The 10621-nt window shown below is 46.6% G+C and overlaps 2 protein-coding genes across 5 annotated transcripts in view; one reads left to right on the forward strand and one right to left on the reverse strand.

The window, feature by feature from the left end:
• Nucleotides 1–1488, reverse strand: part of HMGXB3 (HMG-box containing 3) — a 47087-nt gene extending 45599 nt beyond the window's left edge. The window contains exon 1 of one of the 3 annotated variants that reach the window (XM_025434402.3): nucleotides 1298–1488. The gene's annotated coding sequence lies outside the window, so the exon portion shown is untranslated. The other 2 variants (XM_025434401.3, XM_025434400.3) reach the window with 2 other exon arrangements.
• A 353-nt stretch (nucleotides 1489–1841) lies between these two features.
• On the forward strand, nucleotides 1842–6381 carry TIGD6 (tigger transposable element derived 6). Of its 2 annotated transcripts, XM_035715604.2 has the most exons (3): nucleotides 1842–2033; nucleotides 2266–2340; nucleotides 4657–6381. In XM_035715604.2, exon 3 carries the CDS (start codon nucleotides 4740–4742, stop codon nucleotides 6312–6314), a length of 1575 nt encoding a protein of 524 aa, XP_035571497.1. In that variant the 5' UTR covers nucleotides 1842–2033; nucleotides 2266–2340; nucleotides 4657–4739; the 3' UTR covers nucleotides 6315–6381. The 2 variants fall into 2 exon arrangements, with proteins under 2 accessions (XP_035571497.1, XP_025290190.1); XM_025434405.3 differs by lacking the exon at nucleotides 2266–2340.
• The last annotated feature ends 4240 nt before the right edge of the window (nucleotides 6382–10621 follow it).

The following is a 10621-nucleotide window of genomic DNA, read 5'->3' on the forward strand; positions in this document are numbered from 1 at the left end:
CTTAGGATTCTGGAAAGACAGAGTTGCGGCAATAAACACAGGATAGATCTGTGTATTACAAACCCACTCACACCTCATTTAAACCTCACTCTACAAATGAGGTATCTGGTAAGGTGAAATGAGAGAAAGAGCACTGCTTGATAACTCGGGAGACCCGGCTCCAAGGCTCAACTCTAACCATGTGATCTCAGACATGTCTACATCCCACCCTGAATTTCAATTGTTCCTCATGTGAGACCAGAAGGCTGAAATCAGTAGCTCCTAAATCTGGGGGAGGCAAGAATACCTCTGAGAATGTTGGGAAAGCCAAAAACTCTCCCCTAGCAAATGCAGACAAACAATAACGTGACCTACAGTTTTAAGGATCTCTCCCAGTTAAAAACACGTTATTCCTAAGGTTCTTTCTTGTTCTGCGTCATCTCTTCATGATTTTCCTTCCCATTTAAGACAAATAAATCCTGCATTCCGCCAGGGTGCAACCCAAGAAGAGAACATAGCCCACAACTTGGTTGGGTAAGCCATAGGCCAGTGCCTTCACAGGGGAAGGGCTAGAGTTCAAATCAAGGCTATCCAGGGCGGGATCTGTGCTTTTTCTCTGCCCCTAACAGTCTTGCAGGGAAGCAGTTAACTGCAGGAGCGCATCTGTAAGGGATGACATCTCGGTTTTACCACCCAGAGCAAAATAATTTAGGAAACATGGTCATTACAACCGCCTTGGGGTGGGGGTGGGGGTGGGGGGCAGGAAGGGACGACTCTGGATTTCTGCTTGTTTGACTACCCCCATTTTCAGCCTGGTTATGAGATTATTTTTCAAACCCTAGGCCTCAGTACAGCAACGCCCAAGAAGGCAGAATAATACAGAGGTTGAAACCAACCGAGGGCTTTGAAAGGCGAAAGCTGAGGATTTAAGTTGCACGTTTCTAGAACACCCACACAGAGCTCTATGACCTTGAGCAACCCATTTGCTCTAAGCCTCGGTTTTCTCATCTGTAAAACAGGATTAAGGGCAGTACATGAAATCTGAGGCGCTTCCGCTGTTCCAGCAGAGGCTCCTCCAAACCTCGGGAGGTGGCCTTTGACAGTCGGGCCGGCGGGGGCCCGGGCTGGCCTCTGGGCGAGCTCCTGTCGCGGCCCGGGTCCCGGATGTCCCGCACGTACCGAGCGCGGGAGTAGCCGACTAGGCGGCCGCTCGCGTCCGTGGCAGGGGCGACGGCACAGGGCTCGGAGCGCCGCGGCAGCCGCCCGAGGTCGCCCGGCAGGTCGGCGGCACCGTGCGGCGCTCGAGGGCGGGCCTTACCCGGAGGAGCGTGCGAGCCGCGCGGCTCACATTCCCGGAGGCGCCCGGCCCGGGGGCTGGACGAGGGGGCTGGCCGGCGCGCTCGCGCTCGCGCTCCCCGCTGTCGGCGAGAGGCGGCTCCGGTCGTGACAGCGGCAACAAGGAAGTGGAGGCGAGGGCTCGCGCGCGCATCCCGGGGGCTGGAGGAGCCCCGGCCCCGCGGCCCCGCCCGGCGACACACGGCGCGGAGTCGCGACAGCTCCTCTCGCTCCCCCTCGTCGGAGTCGCGACGTGGGGTCGCGGAGGGCGCGTGTGGGGCACGGGTTCGCCCCGCAGGCTCTTCGCCGACGCCTGCCGAGGGCCCCGGGGGTCAAGCCCCGGGGAGCCCGAGGGAGACGGCAGGACCACGGGCGTCCCCGCAGCACCGGTTCGGCGGCGGCAGCGGCGGCGGCGGCGGCGGCGGCGGCAGCGGCGGCGGCAGCACACCTCGGATCGCCAGGGAGACCCTTCCCGGCGGCCCTCGCGGCGCACCGGAAGCGGCCGGCCGCGCGTGACTGCGTGCGTCCCCTGGCGCATGCGCGACAGTGCGGCCCTCGTGGAGGGACGGGCCCCCGGGCACTGCCTAGACGCCCGAAGGGGGCTGATGAGGCGGACGGACTGTTTCCGGCTAGAGGTTCCGGGACGAGGAGGAAGCTGCGGCCGCCCGCGGTGGGACGCGCAGGCCGCTTAGCCCCGGGCGTTGCCGTGGGGCGCTCAGGTAACCGGGGCGGGGCTGTGCCGAGCGCGGGAGGTCGAGGCCCCGCCTCGCCTCTCCGGGCCGCGTCGGGCCCCGGGGAGCCCCCGCAGCACCCGGTCAGCGCGGTGTTGGAGGCCCGACCCCGACCCCGACCCCGGCCCCGCCCAGCCCGCCCCTGCGCGTTCAGGATGCGGCTCTCGCAGCTTAGTGCCGCATCGCGCCGTCCGCCCCACCGTCCCACACACACACTTAGGTGGGGAGTTCCTCGAGTGATTGAAACCGCGCCCAATGACCAAGTGGAGAGGCTCTGCAATCAGACAAGGATGCTGTACGTTTCTCCCGCCAGCGTCGCAGACTGTTCTACGTTTGGACAAGTCCTTGCACGACCCCACCCCACCCCCACTGTCTTGCAAGTGTATTTCCAATCTGCATACTTTCCTCCTTGGACCACTGTCCCCAGTCTCCTAGTCACCACTATCCCCCCTCCTGGATCGATGCAGTGTCTTCCCACCTCCCCTCTTGGCGCTCTGCAGTCCATTCTCCACGCAACAGGCCGATTGATCTTTTTGCATCTTTTTTGCGCCGTAACTGATTCAGTCAGTCCCTGCTCAAAACCTTCCAGTGTCTTTTCATTCACGTAGAATAAAATTCGAACTTCGCTTGACTTACCAGACGCTGGCCTGGCTCTTACGTCATTCTCTTCTCAGGTCACCTCTCCATATTGGTAGTTCCCAGAACAAGGTGTGTAGTACTGTATGTTCAGAACGCTGGCTTCGTGCTGAGTCTCCCTGGATTTGAAAATCCCAAGTCCTGCCGCTGTGTCAGCTGTATTAAAGCATGTAAAGTAACAAATTCTGATTACGAAGTAGATCTTCAATAACTGGTTTCCATCCCTTCAGTTGGTTCCCAATCTCTGTAAAAATGGCACGACCATCCATTGATGGCTCAGTGCTCCGGCCAGAAATCTGGCAGTTATCCTGAACTCCTCTTGCAGTTGACATCTAGTCCATTAGCAAGATCTGCAAAAACATAGTCCCTAACCAACTGCTTCTTACCATATCCACGATTACTGTAGTCCAAGCCACCATTATCGCACATCTGGACTCCTGCAGCAGCCTCCTAACTAGTCCCCTGCTATTTCTCTCAATTCCATTCTTTACCTAGTAGTTGTCTTTCTTCTTCCTTAAAATCCTTCAGTAGCTTCCCTTTGCATTCAAAGTACTGTATCCCAACTGTCTGTGGCCTACTAACCTAGCTTGCCTTTATCTTCAGATTTAGGGCCACCTCGTAGGAAAATGGATTTTACCCATTAGGTTCTCCATTTTGCAACCAAAGGACTCTTCTAAAGTGCAAATCTGATGGCATCATTTAAATAAACAGACCTCTATGGACTCTATTGTCCCAGGATCAAGCTAGAATTTCTATGATCTGGCTCTTGTGTTTTCTCCAAAGACTTTTTTCCCTGGACCATGCCATCTTGTTTTCTATACTACTTTGTTGCCTTTACACATATTTCCTTCTATCACATGAACTCCCACTTGTTTATACTTTAAGGTCCGACATCAGTATCATTTCTTCTTTGAAGCACACTACCCATCCGTGTCCCACCCAGTTGATCATCCTCATTTCCGTATTCTAGTTCATAAGGACTCTGTAACCTCTTATAGTTTTCATGCACTCCAGTGTTCATCTTCCCTGCTTCCCGGATAGGCTTCTCAATGGTGAGCAGTATGCTCCTTCCGTCTTTGGTTGGCTGGCATCGAGCACAGTGCTTTGCACACAGAGGATGCCAAGAATGGATAGATACTTGTGTGGAGGTGGTGGTAGGAGTCAGCCCTTGCAAAGGGGCAGTCACAGCAGCTTCTCTTGTCCTTTGAGGACTCTCATGATAAAATGTCTTCACAGGCAGTTACCAAAACTGCTACTGCCTGATTATGTTTACTTCCTTCATGGTCATATAACACTCTATAATTATCTTATTTATCTGTTCTTATTTTGTTTATCTTACTCCAACGTATTGTATGTTTCATAAGGGCAGGGACCTTGACTGTGTTGTTCATCACTGTATCCTTACCACTTGGCACCTATAAATATTCACTAAATGAATGTGTGGCTACCAGAAACATTCCCTCACTGAAAATCCATCCAAGCCAAATAGTGATAGAGCTTTGAAGATCTGATTTGGGTGGAATATCCAGCAGGATTATGGAATTGCAAAAATGGCACTAATTGAGTCACGAAATCTGAGCTGTATGAACTTGAGTAAGTCCCTTCTCTGAGCCTCAGTTTCTGTTATAAAATGACCCAGGTAATAACACTTTGAATTTATACAGTGCACTGCTGTTTGTAAACCTCTTTTACCATATATCATTTCAATCTATTCCCACAATAGAACTGACATTATTTTTATAGAAGCTCCAAAAGTTTAAGTGAACTAGATCCTCTGTAAGATCTCTTCTATTTCAAACACTCCTTGAGCCTATATAAGTAATCCTTACAAAAAGTCAGTTGTATAAATCCTATTTTCTCTTGGCTTTGGCCTTATGTTATCATTTCCTAGTAGGATTTTGAAAAATATGACATCTTTTAGGGGGAATTCATTATCTTTGGTTCCTGACACGTACGCCACATTTTGTCTCCTCAGTTTTCTACACTTGCAGCAAAACAAGCCAAGAGGAGGAACACACTCAGCCCTGGTAGTTGTAACCCAGCACTCATTCTGTGAATATGGCAAACAAGGGGAACAAGAAACGTCGGCAGTTCTCCCTGGAGGAGAAAATGAAAGTTGTGGAAGCTGTAGACTCGGGAAAGAGGAAAGGTGATGTGGCAAAAGAATTCGGTATCACTCCTTCTACTTTGTCTACGTTCTTAAAGGATAGGGCCAAATTTGAAGAGAAGGTACGGGAGGCATCTGTAGGACCCCAGCGGAAAAGGATGAGGAACGCTCTCTATGATGACATTGATAAGGCTGTTTTTGCTTGGTTTCAGGAAATCCATGCCAAAAACATTCTTGTGACTGGTTCTGTCATTCGGAAAAAAGCACTAAACTTGGCCAACATGCTTGGCTATGACAATTTCCAAGCAAGTGTGGGCTGGCTGAACAGATTTAGGGACCGCCACGGAATTGCTTTGAAAGCAGTCTGTAGAGAGGATAGTGACAGATTAATGAATGGTCTAGGAATAGATAAGGTTAATGAGTGGCATGCAGGGGAAATTATAAAACTGATTGCAGACTACAGCCCAGATGATATCTTTAATGCTGACGAGACAGGAGTGTTTTTCCAGTTGCTTCCCCAGCACACGCTTGCTGCTAAAGGGGACCATTGTAGAGGAGGCAAGAAAGCAAAGCAGCGGTTGACAGCACTCTTTTGTTGCAATGCTTCCGGGACTGAAAAAATGAGACCATTGATTGTTGGTAGGTCAGCCAACCCACACTGTCTCAGGAACGTCCATTCCCTCCCATGTGATTATCGAGCCAACCAGTGGGCATGGATGACGCAGGATCTGTTCAATGAGTGGCTGATGCAAGTGGATGCCAGGATGAAGCAGGCAGAGCGCCGCATCCTCCTGCTCATCGACAACTGCTCTGCTCACAACATGCTGCCCCGCTTGGAAAGGATTCAGGTGGGCTACCTGCCCTCTAACTGTACTGCCGTCCTGCAGCCACTGAATCTCGGCATAATTCACACCACGAAAGTGCTGTACCGAAGCCACCTCCTGAAACAGATCCTCCTCAAGCTCCGCAGCAGTGAAGATCACAAAGAGGTGGACATTAGGCAGGCCATTGACATGATTGCTGCAGCATGGTGGTCAGTCAAGCAGTCCACGGTGGTGAGATGCTGGCAGAAGGCAGGCATCATCCCTATGGAACTGATGGATTCTGACACAGAAGCAGCAGTCAGTGAACCAGAGGTAGCCATTGAGAAGTTGTGGCACTCCGTGGCTATTGCCACTTGTGTCCCCAATGAAATCAATGTCCAGGACTTTATCACTGCAGATGATGACCTCATCATCTCGCAAGAGCTGATAGACGCAGAGGTCATCCCAGGCATGGAGGTTGGTGAAAATACAGATGAAGCCGGAAGTGAAGAGGAAGAGGAGGCATCTTTAGCACAGCAGCCAAAAATCACCATCACAGAGGCCATCTCAAGTGTACAGAAACTTAGACAGTTCCTTTCCACTTGCATAGGGGTTCCTGATGCCATTTTTGGACAGCTGAATGGTATTGATGAATACTTAATGAGAAAAATGACACAAACTCTTGTTGATTCCAAAATTGCAGATTTCCTTGAAACAAAATAACATAGGCATTTCCTACCTCTATTCATTTTGAAAATGTAGTTTATGAGAATAAAGTTTTTTTTTTTTTAAGATAGGCTATTGAACTTAAAATGTAAGCAATATTATAATGACAACATTCCAGTCCTCTGAAATAATCAGGAAACTTCCTTGAGTGGAATCTGTAAATGAAATTTGACTAATGTGTGTTATCTTTTGATTAATCAAGTGGTTCCCAAAGTTGTCTGCACCTAAGGATCTCTTGAGGATCTTTAAAAAATTTCCAAAGCACAGGCCTTATCCCAGACCAATGAAATCACAATCTATGGTGCTGGGTCACAAGCCTTAGTAGTTTGTAAAACTCCCCAGGTGATTCCAATGTCCAGAAAAGTTTGGAAATTACTGTGCTGACCACAGGAAAATCAAGCACACTGTGGGTCTGGAGCTCAGTGGTTTCCAAATGTTAGCTCACTTGGAAGGTTTGCTAAAACCCAGATTGCTGGGCTCTACCTCCAGTCTTCTGATTCAGTGGGTCTTAGATGGGGCCCCAAAATTTGCATTTCTAACCAGTTCCCAGGTCATGCTGATGCTAATGTGGTCCAGGATCCCTACTTTGAGAACCACTGGTCTAGCTGGATTCTAGTACTTCTCCCTTCAGCCAACCAACTGAATACTCACACTAGCAAAAGAAAAAGAGGGGAGCATTAGCTGTTCTTATTCCGGATCCACTAACTCCTTTCTACTGATTTGGTAACTCTAGAATCTTCTTAGCTTTTCTCTTGGATGCCCCACCAGCTAACCAAGTAGTGAGTAGAGGTACATCTGTCTGTGCCCAAAGCATTGACAGGAGCCACCGAGCATATTAACACATCTCGTAATGCTTGAGGCTTGTTACCCAGAGGGAGCTGGGGCACAGGAGAATTTGAGAATTAAGGAGAAGGTATGATACAATGTAGGGGGCCTTGTATATCAGAATCCTGGGAGAGAACATACAGCTTTGTGTACCTCTGACTTTCCAGACAAGGTGAGAGGGAAGTTTGTGGGAGAGAGGACACGTGTGACAGGATTTGGATTGGTCCCTGTTTGGATTATTCACGCTGCTCTCCACACCTGTGGATAATCCAGCCCAGATTTTGTGATTAAGATGAAGGCACACTGTTTGCCTTTGTTAAAATCACTTCACCTTTAATTCCTTTATGTTTGTTCTGCATAGACGTCTGCAAGAGCAGAGTTGATTTTATTTTTTTTTTTTTTTTTTTTTTTTTTTTTTTTTAAAGATTTTTTATTTATTTATTCATGATAGTAACAGAGAGAGAGAGAGGCAGAGACACAGGCAGAGGGAGAAGCAGGCTCCATGCACCGGGAGCCCGATGTGGGATTCGATCCCGGGTCTCCAGGATCGCGCCCTGGGCCAAAGGCAGGCACCAAACCGCTGCGCCACCCAGGGATCCCCAGAGTTGATTTTAAATTATTTAGAGCTACATAAATTTATAATCAGATTTATATTAAAGTTTTTCTCCTATAAAGAAGTCATTCTTAATATCCTTTATAACCCTAGTATCTGTTCCTAATATGGAAGATAAGTGTCTCTTTCATTTTTAGAAGATACATACAAATACCTGTCAGTGTTGTAGTATAGTTTTTCCTTTCATACAGGTTAATTTTGTGGTTACTTCAGGAACCCATTGCAATTCAGTTATTTTTCTTTCTGTAATCATTTAATCAAAACATATATAAGGCAGATATATCATAGAATGTATGGCTCAGCGGTTTAGCGCTGCCTTTGGCCCAGGTCATGATCCTGGAGACCCAGGATCGAGTCCCACGTCGGGCTCCCTGCATGGAGCCTGCTTCTCCCTCTGCCTGTGTCTCTGCCTCTCTCTCTCTCTCTCTGTCTCTCATGAATAAATAAAATCTAAAAAAAAAAAAAAAAGTACGGCTTCCATGTTGAACAAAACAACAATCACAAAAAGCATATTTAAATGGATTTTTGAAACCTTATTTTGTATATTTTTCCTTTTAACAAGTATAATTTTAATTAAAAGTACTACACATATTTTAAATCCCTAACACTTCAGAAAGGAAAATAGTGTCTTCTGGCTAAGTCCTGTGGTTCCACTTATTGACAGCAACTTCACTACGTTGCTGTGTCATCGTTTTGTGTCAGGATTACTGACACAATTTCAAATTCCTTTCTTCACCTTTCTTCTGTTTGGCACATAATGTTAGATCTATTGACATCCTGCCATTTCCCCTGCCTGAGTGTCTGTAGTAATTCTCAAATGCCTAAAATAAATAAATAAATACAAGACTAATTATTCAGTTGAGTTTTAGCACCCTCTAGAGTTGGCTACAACCTACATTTCCAGCTTGCTTGCTCAGTACAATTCAGTGTGGGCACTGCCCCCGATAGGCGGTTTTCTTTCACTCTGTACCCACGTGTGCTGGCATGATTTCACTTGAATGCCTCCCCCTGCTCTCTACCAACGTAGGTCCTCCACAAAACCCCTTCAAGAACTGGAGTTCTCTTTCATAGCCTTTTTTGAAGATTCAGTACCTGTTTTACCCTTTTCTCAACTCCTTGGCACTTACAGTCTCTACCAATTTTTATCAATGAAAAAATATTTTTTTATCAATGTTTCGTGGCTCTTGGACTAGACTGTAAGCTCCATGGAAGCAGGGACCTTTGGTTATAACCTTAATGGTGCCTAGCACTGTGCTGGGCCCATCACAGGCACTTCAATAAACATTTGTGTATAAATTGATATATACATATAATGCGTCAATGCCACCTTTTTATAAAACTGCATGAAGCACTGATTCTATTAGAAAATGACTTGAAGATAGGGTAAGGCTGTCCTCTATTTGAAAGAATTTGCAAAAATTTTCCATGGATATTATTGCCTCAAATAGTATTCCAGTCCAGATTATCATCTGTTTTTTGATAGTGAATAGTTCCAATATATAAAGTTAAGCCTATTTCCTTCCACATAAAGTCATTGCAGGATTTACACACATAAGACTTTGGGGGCGAAAGCTTTAAGTGCCTTGCACATAGTAGTACTCAGTAAATATGTGCTTAAACTTGCTTAAAAAAAATACCATGTTCTTGATTCATTTAATATATCATAATGAATTAAACCCTTGTAGGTGGAAATTATAGCCAAAAGAGAGAGCTTCTGTAGTCTGGTTTACACTGGCTAAACGTTTTACTTTGATTCTGTTGGTACATTATGGTTTTGTTTGATACTTTGTTTTTTAAACTAAAAGAGGTTGCTATTATCCCTTCTGAATCAGCTGTTTCATCAGGCCTGTATAGCTTCTCCCTGACTCTCTGGTCCCTCCTTCCCCACTTGATTTATTTCGCCCCAGTTGACCAATTCACTCGGTAGGCCAACATTCTGGAACTAGGCATCTACCTCAATTGAGCTATTATGAGGAAAAGAAAGTATATCTGGCAACAAGCAGTATTCTACAAATGTTATGTCATTACTATCCATCCTTATTTGGAACTTTACAAGTACTATCTAAAGGCAGGGCCCTCCCTTACCAGACTTTCCTTTCACTAACAGATTTTGGGGTTTAGTGTTCCAGAACCAGCAAGCCTGATTATTAGATAAAACTCAAGTTTTCTTTGCCCTGTTCTTAAGATGGGCTCTTTCATTAAAAAAGAAGAAAGCTGAGAATTGTTGCCTATTACATGCCAACCACCATTTTACTCCTTGTCATTCAATCTTTCCAGAAAATTGTAATGCAAAAGGACGAATGGGCTCAGATAATGAATTCCAAAGTTGCATAACAATTAAAGAATTGTTCAGGCTACCAGAAGCCACATAGTTCTTTGAAGTGGAATGTGGTAGCATATTCTGGCCACCAGAGGGCAGAGGGAGACTATATAATGGAGACCACTTAGCCAACTCCAGAACCCTTGGAAACAGCCGCGTGTAATTTCTCTGACATGGTAGAGATTGAAAAGGAAAACAAGGAAAGATAGAAAAGATAGGATGTGAGGCTTGTTCAGGCAACTAAGAAATAATCGTAGCTTGGACTATCTAATCTACCCCATTACACACCTATCCCTCCACCGGGGAACGGGGAATTTTTCCAACCTATTGATAACCACAGGCCATGTAATTGACCCTGGAAAGATAGACATGCTCTGCAGATGAACCAATGTTAGAGCACTAACTATCCACCAAAAATATCTATGCTTGGACCTTATACCCACTGCCGGCCATAGAGGTTTTAAGGATGAAATACAGGGGCCCATCTTCAGCGAGTCCAGTTAGTAGGTGAGATAGAAAGGAAAAAATAATAGAGTGGTAAATGCC

This window comes from Canis lupus, chromosome 4 (assembly GCF_003254725.2).
Source record: "Canis lupus dingo isolate Sandy chromosome 4, ASM325472v2, whole genome shotgun sequence".
Taxonomy (NCBI): domain Eukaryota; kingdom Metazoa; phylum Chordata; class Mammalia; order Carnivora; family Canidae; genus Canis; species Canis lupus.

Coding starts and splice junctions, on each gene's coding strand:
- TIGD6 (XM_035715604.2), top strand. CDS start 4,740: ATGGCAAACAAGGGGAACAAGAAACGTCGGCAGTTCTCCCTGGAGGAG.